The following is a 14017-nucleotide window of genomic DNA, read 5'->3' as shown; positions in this document are numbered from 1 at the left end:
ACCAAGGAGGGGACAATGTGGGGAATGGCGGCCACCGAAGTCAGCGTCAAGTAGCATAAAAGACGACTGCTAGTGGAGAGAAAGGCGAGGAAAGACTAGGGAATAGTGCCTCAGTCAGCTCCTCAGGTGCCATTAACTCATCCATGATACTAGGAAGACACTCTAGGGAGCCTTCAATCCCTATCTGTGGCGAAGGGGTGACCTCGGCCGTCTTGTCCCGGGCCGCCTTCATGGGCTTTAGAAGTCCTGTGATGATGCTTGAACGCCTCCCGAAGGAGTTTCACGGCGCTAGTGACTGAGAGAGAACCGTTACTGTACAGGACCACCGCAGATACGTCTTCCAAAACCAGGGGGAAAATGTCCTTAAGCTCGCGCAAGCGAGCTGTGCCTTCCCTCGCCGATTTGCCTCCGTAACAGGAGATAGAAGCAGCACGGATTCCCTCGACGAATGCATGCTGGGCAGCTCTCTAGCCTTGCCGCAATGACGCTTCATGGATTGTCTGTTTCTTCGATTTTATACCGCCATGTCGTTTTCCTTCCAACCTGTCATTTTGCTAGAGCGATGGTCCTTTGACTTCTTGTTTTTCATCGTCTCCACATGCACGATTATTCGCTTGTGGACGGTATTGTTAAATGCCAGATGCAGATAGAATCATGCTTTCAACATTGAGGGCTCAGGTTAAATTCGGTTCGAATGCCTGGCCAAAGATATCTCTCATAGGCCAATATATCAACGGGCGCCAATGCTCATCTAGAACAAGCCAGAGCGCCTTTGAAACCCGAGGACCCCACTCATCGAGACACCAATTGTGTCGGAGACGATGGAGGATTGCGCAGTAGTATGCCAGAATGACCAGAGCTAGGGGCTTACGCTCCCGCAGACAATCCACGTATCTCGGTTGCAACCTGATCGCCCACCTGCAGGCGACAGCAATGGAGGTTAGGCCGCTGAACACCGCGCCCGTCATATCTGCCCATTTGTCAATGGTGTCCTCATAAATAGACGTATCGTGGGTGGCATCCGTCTCCCCAATCGACTTGTTTGCGTCTTGGAGTTTTCCTAAAGCAAAGAGTATATCACCGGGAAGGTTGACTTCGTATTCGTCAAACTGTACAATGGGTCCAAAATCGCTGTCCTTTATCGAAGAAGATGCGGTACTCAGCACCTCGTGCACGCCCCGCGACAGTATGAGCAGCTGAAGCAGATCGTCGATGTAGTCCCACGGGTCTTTCGCATCTGGCGGATGAGGATAGCCAAATGCGTAGACGGCCACAATACTCGCAAACGCAAACATGGCTTTGGCATTGGAGGGGTTAATGTCATGTAGCTGCTCACGAAACAAGGTCAATGCTTGGTCCTGATGCGCGACAGCAATGCTGACGTAGTCGGCACGGCGATGATCAGCCCTGGTCCGCCCAATATGAAGCGCAGAGATAGCGAGTATCCCATGCATGAGAAACGGGTATGACAGCGCCTCTTCAGGGACACAGGCGCGCCAAATGCGGTCTGTTTGCTCATTGCGAGAAAAGGACCTATAGGTCTCATTGCACCACTGCATCATCAATTCCAAATCACACAAGTTCAGGCCTGTAAGTGAATACTGAGTTGCCGCGCCGTGTCCACCCAGCTTCCCGAGAATGCCAAAGGAAACGGCGGTGTCGTGGAGCGACTGTTGCTCCGGAGGCCCCTCGGAGGCAGATTTGTTCGACCTCGAGCGGGACTGCGACCTCCCATTTGCCCACAAAAATGAGCCGCTGGAGTCGTACTCGCACTGCGCCCTGCGCTTGACGCAGTTGGAGCAAGCTGGGCGAGCTTCATCGCACTGAGAGTCGTTAGTGATAATGATTTTGCAGCTCAGCTAAGTGGTGTGCGTCTCCGTACTTTGACCCTGCGTCGTTTGCACTCTACACAGCCATGTCTTGATTTACGATGAGGTCTTCGAAGAGCCATCTCTCAGAGGGCACTCTGGCATAACGTTGGCAGTGGTACATCGAAAGAACGTCCCACATTAGGCAACACAAAAGAAGTTCCCAGCTGATTATGTCATCCAACCTTATCGCTTCTTCAGTCAACGGGGTTTTACTACAGTGTTTACTTTCCTCTTTTTATTTATTTCTTTCGAGTCAAAGAAATAATCTCGATTATTCGATATTCACAGCCGAATCTAGTAAGTAACAAAATGGGAGTCAATCAAAATGAAGCGTATATGGTATCTGTGCTCATCGCGATAAGAAGGGAAGAAAGACACCGTGAAGAGAACCAGAACAGGTTGCAGTTCAGCAAGGTCTCGGGAAAGTTCGACAAGGTCTCAGGGGATGTAGGGCAACCTTAAGACCTTGCCAAACTTTTCCGAGACCTTGCTGAACTGTGTGCCCGAAACAGAATCACCTTTCCCATGCAAGAATTTCAAACTAGCTGAGCCCTTTTCTCAGCTGCCGCCTCCTCCTGATGAGGATCTTTTGTCTCGTCGACGTTGTTTCTCACGCAGAGCAAGAGCAGTGATGATGACCATCAGGTCGAATTCCTGCCCATAATTCGCATAGATCTCAAGCTTCCCAGACTTCTTACAACCCCAAACGCTGCTCGTAAACACGGCAACGAGCCGATCAGTCGCCTCATCGACAAGCTTGTAGTTGCGCCAAGAAAACGTCGAAGGCTTTGTATCCCCAACTCCTACCGAATGCGTGCTCTTCCAAATGAATGCTCGCCGCTCTACCCCATACTCTGGGTTGAGCGACATTTGAAACCGATATCTTGCATGAAGGTGGCTGAGGGACACGAGATCTTCCCAATCAACTGAATTTGGTGTTTCAGGGTTTCCCAATCCGACTTTGAGATGCCGTGAGAAATGCAGGAATTTGCAGACTGCCAGTACCGGTGCTTCTGCACTAGTGCCGGCATGAACGCTGAGATCGGGTTTCTTCGGTGTCCACGTTGAATTGTGAACGTGGTATAGCTGTTCCTTGCTGGCATTGTGGACGTTATAATCATGGCGAAAGAGTGTGTGATATATATGATAAAGGCGGCAAGAGCTGTCTTTGTTCAAAGGAACTGGGCCAAGAGAGTTGCTCTCAGTCATTGTGGTCTGATACTGATAAGCACTGCACGAATCCGCGAGGGTGGCATCGTCGGTGCCATAGGTTTCTTTGGAGTGACTCATTTTTGCGGATGGTATGATTCTAGAAAAAGATCTGAATTATCCAGGAAGACCTGGCATCTTTATAGTCTGCTGGCCGGTTAGCGAACACGAAGCGCTCATGAGTTGAGCCATTGTTCACTCCATAGCAAAGCTTGGTCTATCCGCTATTCATGCTCAATCTGATGGATCGTTTCTGTTTCTGGTTAACCCAAGGAAGGCAATGCCCAGTTGATTGCCTGAATGATCGACATCGGCTGCTCCGTTGCCACTTGCCAGGCTTTGCCAGCAATACGGGCGGTTTCCATGGCTTATTACGGGGCTGAGCCTTTCTACTAGTCTACCTAACATATTAAACTCAGCCTTAAAGAGGACGTGCTGTACGTTAACCAATCACAATACGCAGCGAATACGATCAACCCTAAGCAGTTAGACCAATCCCACAGCTCAAGCAGCCAATCACATGTTATGCTTCGTCCAATACCTTACACGTGACTATGTGTAAGTCACATGCTGTCACATGACATGGCAACTGGACGCCAAGACCCAGCGCGCGTCAGACAATGGAGAGAAATAATGGTGAAGAGCACGGAGAAACACTGCAATGTGTTGATGGCAGGGTGATGATTGCTGCTGATTTTTGTCCTCCTTAGCTCGCTTTTCAGTCTGCCACCCGACTGGCAGCTACTGCGCATCTATTCTCCAGCTTTTCCGCAGGAATTGCTTGTTACGAGCTGGGATACCGACAGGAATCTTTAGAAAGAGGAGGATTTCATTCTCCGGTGCTCAGTGTCGCTAGTATTGGTGCCGTTGCTAAAAAGTGCTATTAGTCGTCTTTCTCCCTACCAATTAATACCTCATCAACCATCAATATGAGCTTCCAGGTACCTTATGGATCGAGTCCGTCGACACCAGACAAATCTCGAAGCTTTTTCAGCGACATCTCGGCGACTCCTGGTGATGCTCCGCCTTCCGCAGCCAAGTCCTTCACTCCTCGAGGCCCTCCTCCATCCACCATATACGGAAGCTCTCAGATGAGCTCAAGATCGCACCTGGATTCTCCTCAGTCCCTTTTCACCAAATCCGGAGGGGTCGATTTCAATGACAGCATCTTCAATTCTTCAGTTGGATCCTTCCATCAGCCAGCGCCCCGAGCCAAAAATGCTGGATCAGGGAAATCCTTCGCGCAGTCGCAGTCTCTTTTCAGCATGACGGATAATACTCGATTCGGCGAATCAACCGGTTTCGGAATGTCTAATGGCTTTACTTCGCAAATGGATGCAGAGACCAATGCTGATGACGAACAAATGATACCCGAGGAGGAAGAGGATGTCCAGGAGGAGGATGAAATGGACATGGGCAATGCCGCACACCGATTGAGATTCTTAGACTCGCAGTTTGGCAATTCCACACAAGCACAGTCTGCGTCGCATGGTCAACGGAAGTCAATATACTCAAACCCAGGCAACGCAAAACGACCGAAGCTCGACGAAAGATGGGCTCAACAATCACCGTTGCGCAAAGGTAAACTGTCGCCAAAGAAGGACTCCGCGATGCCTTCGATCGTACGGAACTTCGCCTCCCGAGCCGGGCCCGCGGTGGTCAACGAGCCAAGTGACGTGATCATCAGCACCGAGGACGAAATGTGTCGAATGTACGACGAAGTGAGACAATCTGAGTTTACGAATGGAGACCTTCAAATTATTCTCTCACAGGTGTGCAGCAGGCTTACTGACTCATGGAAGCTATCCATGGAGGGAAGCCGTGTTCCCACAGCACCTGGCGCAGGGACTGACATTGGACCTGGCGATCGTGCTCCTGACGTTGCCAAGGCCAGCTTTCTCGGCTCTTTACTGCTTCAACTCCATCACCCGCCCCTGTCGGCCCCCAAGCAAGGAAGTCTCAACAATAATCTAGGGTTTGCGGCTCCCCGGAGTCTAGTCGTCGCGGCCTCGAAACCTGATACACCTACGCCAATACCCAAGGTTCTTTTGGACTGGCTTGAAGCGTATCATTCTTCTCAGCGCGACGAACTGCGAGCTTTGAAGGAAGTTGAGCCTAATCCCACGGCGTCTTCCAATTTCTGGGAGATCGTCAATGCAGCGGTGCTACGTGGGCGCTTCTCGGAGGCGGCAGATATACTGCGATCGGCGGATTTCAATTATGCCAGATCAGCTTTGGAGGATGGCTTACCACAATCAGGCTATCGTGGAGCACAGCTGCAAAATATCCAAAGATGTGTCAATAAGGCTCTTCAAATTTTAGAGTCGTCTCCCAGCATCCAGTACGATGACTGGGATGTCAAAGGCGCCGAATGGGCGTTGTACAGGAAACGTGTTACTGCTGCCGTAACAGATCTAGAGGAATTTGCGGAAGGAGGAGAGCAGCAATCGGTCGAACCTCCGGTCACGGACAATCGCTTTCAGGCCATTAACTTTGGGCTGAAGCCTAGTCCAGCAAAAGCAGACTTCTCTTTTACCAAATCTGCGCGCATGGCAGAAAGCCGTGTGCCTTGGACAATCTATCAAAGTTTGAGATGCTTGTATCGCATCATTGTAGGTGATGCCAACGCCATTCTGAACCTCGCGCAAGACTGGATCGAGGCCACCATTTCGCTTACGGTTTGGTGGGACGGTGAGGATGATGAGGAGGCGGCGCAAGGGAAGGGCGATGTCCTCCGCAGCGGCATGTTCAGATCGCAGGCTTTCCGCGATGCCAACGAAGACCCTGTGAATGCCTATCTTCAGCGCCTGGATCTTGCCTTCCGTAGCGCTATCAATGAGGAAATGGCGGATTCGAGTTTCAGGGTCAATCCACTCAGTAGTCTCGAGGTCGGCCTGGCGTCTGTTTTCGAGGGCAATGTGGACGGTGTGCTTGAGCTGATTCAAACATGGTCTTTGTGTATTGCCTCTGCTGTGGCAGAGGTCGCCTCGATTGGTGGTTGGCTCGATACAGAGAGAGGAGCGAAGCCGCTGCCGGGTCTCAGTGAGAATGACCTGATGGTCCTATCGTACGGGCAGAACGGCAATCAGCCGAACGAACGAATTCGCAAGGATGACGTTCTAAGCAGCTATGCGCTCGGCTTGTTCAAACGACGTACAATTGAGCACACTTCCGGCGTCCGCGATGGCTGGGAGCTTGCTCTGGAGGTTGTGAGCCGTCTAGATGACGCGGAGAAATTGCAGAAGAGTGTTTCGGAATTACTTGACAAGATCCCTCTTGATAATGTTGAGCAGTTGGACAAAGTGGTATTACTTTGCTCCGAGCTTGGTCTGGACAAGGAAGGAAGGAGAGTGTCTGAGGTACGCGGTGTTCAAGTCTCGCCCTTGTTGTGTTTCTTGATCTTTAAACTAACCATCTGGCAGCGATTTGGTGATCAAACGGTGGAAAAATCTGATGAGTACGGTTTGGCATTGGTGTGCTACGCTCGTGCACACAGCCGTCGGAAGGTGAAGTCGGTTGTCGACCTACTCATCTCGTACAGCCTGGTTCTATCGCGCGCATATCCCGCATCTGCAGATCTCGATGAGCAGCTTGAGGCATTGATCAGAGATCCAAAGACCTGCCTTTCAGCGATTGCAGGTTCTGATGAGGACGCTGCAAGCATTCTCCAATTTTACTTCAGCGGATATGCCACTCTACGGCGGTTCTATGAGATACGAGATGAAGCGATCGGGCTCAAGGAGGGACAGCGACCTCGGTTCAAGCCCTTAGCCAGACGTAGGGCAGCGGCCCAGGCTCTGGTTGCAGTAATCAGTAGCGCCGCAGATAGTATCTACGGTGGACTCTATGATCCTGCTCGTGACTCTGCGGTGCAAGTGGATGGGCTTCTGACACTCTTGGGAGAGGCATTGCCATTTATTGATCGTAAGTTATAGTTGTTTTGACGCGTGACCTCAGAGGCTGACTTCGTGATAGAAAACACTCCGGTTCTTTCGATGTCTCAACAGTTTACTATTCTTTCTGCCATTGAAGATCTGGAAACGGTCACGCCCCGCGTCTACTCCCAATGCGAAGAATGCTTCCGCTCCGCGCTCATCGAGTATCACTCTTCTGAGCGTGCACCGTCCGGCGGTCGATCCTCCGCCGAATCCTACGTTCTGCCGCCGTCACCGCGGGCACTCCTGAAGAAATCTGTATCTTCGCTCACCGCATCCAGCACATTCTCCTTAATTGGCAGTGATATGATCGAGAGTGCTCGGAACCGAACCATGTCTGGCTCGGGATCTGTGACCGGCTCAGCTGTCTTAGTTCCTCGCCCCGGGGATGGATCCCAAACAGGATCTCACGAACGCGGATGGGACTGGCGAGCTTCTTTACCGGAGGATATCAAGGGAGAGGAAGTCCTCAAGATGTTACGGTTGGGATTAGCACGAGGCTTGAGTTTCGGTGCTCTGGGGTCTATTTAATAGAGGTGGTTTGTGCATCGTTCTTGTCTAGCATGTACGTGTAGGTGTATCTGTGGGATCCCTAGCTTTTCATTTACTTGGACCTCATGTCCATATGATCGATCTCTCATGGAGGGCGAGAAAAGGATAGTAGCAATGACAGTCACCAGCTAGTCTGGATAAAGCATTGAATTCCCCAGGCATCAATAGCAATAGCTCGGCCACAACAACTTTCCAGTCCATCTTAACTTGCTCCACTGACCATCACTGGCCGTACCTTTCCATCGTCATATCATCGAAGGATTATCCGTGCCTTACCATTGATTATTGAAATTCGACCGACCTTGGATCAATGTGATGATGTTCCTCGACAAATTGCTTCAGAGTGCCTCTTGATCTGGCACATCTCTAGTATGCAAGGCTCCCGAAACTGAAGTCCTTAGCATGCACTCTTCTGTTAACACCGACTCTACCATAGTCAACGATGATCCCTCCGAATTTGGACCCTCCAAATGAGCGCTATGTACCCCTCTTACAAGATACAGGTCAACTATACAACGTTTCGGCGTCAACGTCGGGATCAACGAACAGCGGTCTAGATCTCGGCACAACGGGCCCGTAAAGCAGCACTGAACGACACCAGCTGAGCATGGGATCCTGCAACGATGATTCTACCGACTTCTAGTTACCAGGTCTCTAATTCAGTGACTTGAAACACTGCCCAGAGTCCTGGACTGGCAGATTCGCAACTCCACTGATTGGATGATGTCATGTGTGAGGATGAGTCAGGTCAGATCATGTGGGGGGTCCAACGGTTCAGCTCTTCAGATAGGATAATGAATCCCCGCCGTTTCCTCGGGTCAGCCTTGCGGGTTATTCTTGTCTTTGGAAAATGCTGCAAGGGCCAAGAGCAGGTTGGACATCCCTGAGGCTAGTCGCATCTGGCGGGCAGTGGTCTGTGACTCAACGGACAGGGCTGAGGGAGACGCACTTGATTTGTCGGACTCGTACCAATTCTTCAAGCCCATGCATCATCCTGCATGGCCTGTTCACCGATAGTTCTGCTAATATCGAGGCTCAACTGCAAGCTGAACCTGCGGAATCCTTTTTTGTCACTCTGTCATCGATCCATATCTTGCACCACCTCGAGCAGATTTGTCAACCAGGAAAGAAGAAAGACCTTTTTTTGAAGTGCGTGGCTAACGGAGTACTAACTCGATGAGTCTCTAGCAGAACAAAAAATAGAATGTTTGACGATGTTTACTGGCTACCCGATCACTGCAAGTAGAAATAACTTCAACTTATTCCAGCAATGGCCCAATAGGGCCTTAAGGCCTCCAAAATCCATGGCACCATGAGCTGAAAACCCCTGCAAGCACGAGATTGTGGTCGGAGACGACCAATGATGTTCCACTAAGGAGTGTCCAGCTCCGCTTGAAGGAACCTTGAGGGTTTTTAGAGCCTCCTAGCCTTCAACGGTCCCGTCACGGTGGATATCCAAACTTGGAACTCGGCATCAGCTGTCATCACCGTCGGTACAACGTTCTGCGACATGGCCAACCGGTTCGGCTGTTTAGCAGGACTAGCCAAGTGCCAATCTTCAGCACAATGGGACCCCACTGATCAACTACGTCCTCGGTCTTGTCCGCGGGAATGACCTGCGGAAAGTCGGATATGGTCTGGTGTCGATTGCGCCCAGTGACCTAGTCCTCAGTTTCCATTCCCGTCTTCATTTTCTTTGCTGTTCACCTCTTGTCTTCTCGGACTTGAACGATATTCAATACAACTGCAAAAGTCCCGGCTAAGACCTAAATGGATGCCTTGCATCAAATTCAATCCGCACTTGCTTCGGGTTGCTTACAGATTGAATAGGCTATGCAGATGATGAAACCCGGCGTCCCATTTCGTTTCGTCCTATTTTTGACCATTGTCATGACATTCATGAGGTCGCCTGAGTTCTTCAACTTCATATAAATAATCTCTTCCCAACTAGCCAACCTTTGTTTGTCCTTGGATGGCATCGACAAACTCTAATATATTGAATCTTTTCTTGTCTTCTTCTCCTGCTTCTTCTCTTGAGCATTCGTTCAACAGCACTTTCTTTGTTGGCACCTGTCTACGCTGGACGTCGTCATCCACCAGACTCATATACTGAACATTCTATCGCGACCTGTCGAAATGTGCTACCAGCTCGTGGAACGTTATTCGGTGTGTGGGTGTCTTTACTTTGAACACTCGGTCGACCCGTGTCAAGCATATGGTCAACGGGGCCACACCGTGCAAGTGAAGACGGTGTTGGTCGGATACACCTGCGAGAAACATTCTGCGAGGCGGAATGGACGTACTGGTGGCAATCGTTCTGCGACGGGGTACTCCAAGTGATATTGATCATCGCTGAAAGGATGACTATACTGTGGTTCTTCATCTGGGTACCCCGAATGCACTGTGTGCGATTATTTGCCTTCTCATCGCCTGTTTTCGCTTGGCAGCCTGGAGCTGTCATCACTGTCCGACGTAGTCCGCCTTGAAGGCTGGCATTCATTGATTGAAACGACGGCACACCAACAATACCTGGCCTCTTTTGTCCGTTGCATTCGTCCCGGCTGGTCCTGGACCTTTTCGTTTCTCTCACCATGACGACCACTCGACTCTTTCGTTTTGTTGCCAATCGGCTTGGATCCAGGGCGAGCGTTGACCGACGTTATGGGTAACACGATGCGGCAATGGATATGAACACCTTCGAGCTCTGTATACTTGGATTTGGATTGATATAGACGTGCTTTGGAAAAAAGCTATACACAGCTTGCATGGGATGGAGTTCGCATTTCATGGGCGCTGCTTTCTATCATAACACTTTCACACGTTCGTTGCCAGCGTTCTCATTTCGGGTATTTCATTTCATGTATAATTATCTGGCTAGTCCAGTATAGATAGATAGCCATCAAACACTCATCTACTACACATCCCTCGCAATCCCCTCTCGAAAACATCAAACCCCTCCCTCTGCAGCTCTCAGTCCTCGAACCAACCTGCATCCCCATCGCAGACGTATGATTCTCCCACACTCCACCCCCTTCTCCCTCAACCTCCCAACAACACCCAACTAACCTCAATCGGAACCATCCGATCCCCATCCCATGCACAATCAACGCCGGCGGGAACCCCCTTTCCAATATCCTCCACCGAATCAATCGCCCTGAAGTTCCGCCCAGGGACATGACGCGCGTAACCGTAACACGCCTCAGCACCCTCCCGTTCGCAATGTGCGTCAATCCAACACGTCCCGCAGCCTGCTGAAGCCGAAGTCCGGACCTGACCTCTGGAAGCCTGACCCTCTAAACTTGCGCCACTGCTGGTAGGCACGGGCTGCTCCTTGTAAACCTTATTCAGGAAGGATCTGTCTAGCGCGAGGAGTCCTTTCTGGATGTGCAGGAGAGGCGTCGTCCAAGGGATGCGCGAAGTGCACTGCCAGAAGAATGTGAAGATTGCGCGGGGCGGACGGGGGACGTTGTGTCCTAGGTATTTTGTCAATGTACCCAGTACACCTTTTTTGATTTATTGGAGGGGGGGGTAGACGATCCAGCCTCTAGCCAGGTAGTCTTGGATATTGGATCTGGGAGATGAGAGCATGCGGGCGTGGCCAGCGTGAATGTTGACTGCTGCCGTTCCTCAGAAAGGTTGACTTAGGGAAGACAGGGGAGAACTTACGGACGGGATGGTGTTTGGTTTTGCCATTTCCTATTTGAGGAGGTCGAGCGATATTGACATTGGGCGGAATCCTTATTGGACTGTAGATCGTCGGGCTACTCTCTTCAGGACGGGTATGATTGATAGACGCCTGCCTCGAAGTCTACGGCCGACTTAAGTGATTGTGATCGGGATATCCGATACGGGTACAGAAGGCATCGATAACTTCGATTCCATACTCCGGGACCTGAGAGCTTATAGCTACAATATGGGCTGTACGAGTCAATCCGATATTTTCATCCATATATCATTTCGTCGTAATCTCATTTATCTGGACAGCGTTACATATTGGCTCTAGGGTATGGTATGTAGTAGCATGCTGCATGCCTCCAGAGAACAGCCGTGCAGATCACAAGTCATCAACGTTCGTTCCGCCTGGCCATATCTCATCCGTGCAAGACGAATGAGACACGGAGCGGACAATTGTCAATCGCGCATACATCCTTTTCCTCCTCACGGTGAGGTCACAAGGACGGAGCGAGTCAGGTTGCCCTCATGCCGTCAACGGTGAGGCCCTGGTCCGGTTGATGACCGTCTCCTTTTTTGAAATTCTTTTTTTTTTTTTTCTCTTTTCTTTTCTTTTTTCTTTCATTCTTCTCTGCTGAAAAGATTTCATCACATAATTCATGCCAAAGGAGTGACTATAGTTTTGCTTAAACAAATCGAATTGCTCGAAAAATGCCGAGACCAACGATGAGTCGGTATCGTGGCATTGACCGAGGCGCAGGGAAATAGTCGATCTCCCGTCTCTGTGATGGATAGGTCCTCTCAGGACGCAAGAGGGAGATACGGGGAACTGAGAAGAATCAACGTATTTATCTGCGCACAACGATGCCTTGACGGCGCACGGCAGTACGAGCCCGGCGGTATTCCTCATCGCTGTCAGACTCGGAGCAGCTGGACTCGGAAGACTCGGTGACGTAGCCACAGCGGCTACCACCGCAGTCGAGCTTGACGCGGTCGCCCTTGCGAGTGATGCCGTACCGTTCACAGCGGCAGATCGGGGTGGGCGGGTCACTCATAGAGGACAAGGACGACGGTGAGGTGCTGCCCGAAGACCGAGACGACAGGGAAGAGCCGACGGAGCTGGGCGGGCTGTTGGAGTACGAGTACTCGTCGGACATGCGGGAGCCAGCAAAGCGCCTGGTCAGGTCCTCCATGGTGGGAGCAAAGTCGGTCTCCCGGATCTGTCGAGAGGCGTAAGGCTTGGAAGGCTTGGGGTGGTGGATCTTGGATGGAGACAGAGCTCGGCCTTTGACGACGTCGTTGGAGCCCCGTCGTGTCTTGGGAGCAGGGTTGGAGCTCTTGCCACCGGGCACATCGAGGATGTTGAGTTTGCGGCCAGTGGTGGGCTCAACGGTGTATTCGACAGCGGGATCATGAGAGACGTGGTATCCATCCATGATATACTAGACCAATGATTTAGTCTTTTTTCCTTATCAATCCACAGCGACGAATACTTACGTAGTACCAGTACCGACCACCCAGCTTGAGCATCGACGTCTGGAAGCGGAACTTGCCAACCCATGAGCCCGGCTTGGAATCATCCCGGGAAAGGGGGATTTGACGAGAGTAGTTATCCCAGGAGCCGAGCAGATGGACAGTCTTGACGTTGGAAGAAGTCCGGAGAGAGAACTTGAGCTGAACCGCGGTCATTGTGGCGGTAGATGATTGACGTAAAACTAAAGATTATATTATATGGGAAGTTGAAAGAGCAAGTAGATATAAATCGTTGAATCAGAGCCTCGAGTAAAAGACTGCCAGAGTCTATTCGATCGAAGTCTGTTGGGTTGGTTGGTTGCTTGTTGGTTGGCAGGCTGTGCAACGCTCACAACGAGTGCGCTTCTTCTTTCTCTTTCAAGGCTGACGGGAACCAGTCCACGGCAGAATTAGAATCAGAAAAGATTAAAGTGTAAGAAGACCTCGACAAAGAGAAGAAACCAGTTCTTTGACAAGATCCGAGCAAGTAGTTTGAGCTGGAAACGGCTAACAATGAACAACGTCGGCCGGCGACGAGGATTGAGAACCGTGGAAGAAGATTGTATAATCTAGAAGTATCCTGAGCAAAGGAGAATAAACAAGATCATCAGAGAGCACAGCTCGTCTGATAGAGTAAAATGGGGAAGGGAAGACTTGAGGGTTTTCTTGATATAGTGGGGGCAAAGTAATTAGTAGTATAGAAGATGCAGCAATAACAATAACGACAAAAACCAGTGCAACCAGTGCAAAGGATACTTCTAAATTAAGGGCAGCTCAAACAAACAGAAGCTTGCTGAAGAGAAGAAAGGAAGAAAGAAAGAAAGAGAAGGCTCGTCAAGCAGAGCAGCGGCTGCGGCACCTTTAAGGCGCTCTCAGTCTCCAGACATCCAGTCGATTCCTGGTTACTGTTGGTGTTCTGTAAGACGAGGAAGTTGGATGCGATGCCATCACCTGCAGGCTATTCTAAGAACATAACTGGCGGTGGAGATGATATCTACTGCCGCAGCCAATCAACACATTCATTTGCCCATCTGCAGCTGTCAGAGTGGGGACTCCTTCTCGCTGGCGGGTAAACAATAAAGATAATTGGTTTATATACAAGTAGGAGGGGCTCAAAAATCTTCCAGTAGCCAACCACATAGCAGAGCCGTCCACCAACCACCACCCTGGATTTGGCGCCTGTTATCCACTGTGATGAGGCCCTCACCAATCGAGGCTTGTGGCAGTCCTCCCTTCAGCAACCACACGGGCTGCCCTCATGCACCC

General features: G+C 50.7%; 4 protein-coding genes across 4 annotated transcripts; 1 reads left to right on the top strand and 3 right to left on the bottom strand.

Moving 5' to 3' along the window:
* Positions 1 to 674: 674 nt before the first annotated feature.
* Positions 675 to 1917, bottom strand: Aspvir_008154 (uncharacterized protein; the record flags this gene model as incomplete). The annotated part of the gene is made up of 2 exons (XM_043271330.1): positions 675 to 1823; positions 1912 to 1917. The coding sequence occupies 2 exons, from the start codon at positions 1915 to 1917 to the stop codon at positions 675 to 677; spliced, it is 1155 nt and encodes a 384-aa protein (XP_043127265.1).
* A 512-nt stretch (positions 1918 to 2429) lies between these two features.
* Aspvir_008153 (uncharacterized protein) lies at positions 2430 to 3161 on the bottom strand (the record flags this gene model as incomplete). Its single annotated transcript, XM_043271329.1, has 1 exon — positions 2430 to 3161. The coding sequence occupies one exon, from the start codon at positions 3159 to 3161 to the stop codon at positions 2430 to 2432; it is 732 nt and encodes a 243-aa protein (XP_043127264.1).
* Positions 3162 to 4009: 848 nt separating this feature from the next.
* Positions 4010 to 7546, top strand: Aspvir_008152 (putative nuclear pore complex subunit Nup85; the record flags this gene model as incomplete). Its single annotated transcript, XM_043271328.1, has 3 exons — positions 4010 to 6439; positions 6503 to 7004; positions 7056 to 7546. The coding sequence occupies 3 exons, from the start codon at positions 4010 to 4012 to the stop codon at positions 7544 to 7546; spliced, it is 3423 nt and encodes a 1140-aa protein (XP_043127263.1).
* A 4541-nt stretch (positions 7547 to 12087) lies between these two features.
* On the bottom strand, positions 12088 to 12928 carry esdC (GTP-binding protein EsdC; the record flags this gene model as incomplete). The annotated part of the gene is made up of 2 exons (XM_043271327.1): positions 12088 to 12681; positions 12737 to 12928. 2 exons carry the CDS (start codon positions 12926 to 12928, stop codon positions 12088 to 12090), a joined length of 786 nt encoding a protein of 261 aa, XP_043127262.1.
* Between the last annotated feature and the right edge of the window lie 1089 nt (positions 12929 to 14017).

The sequence above is a fragment of the Aspergillus viridinutans genome, assembly GCF_018404265.1.
Source record: "Aspergillus viridinutans IFM 47045 DNA, scaffold_6, whole genome shotgun sequence".
Taxonomy (NCBI): Eukaryota; Fungi; Ascomycota; class Eurotiomycetes; order Eurotiales; family Aspergillaceae; genus Aspergillus; species Aspergillus viridinutans.
This window is presented reverse-complemented; position numbering and strand designations above follow the sequence as displayed.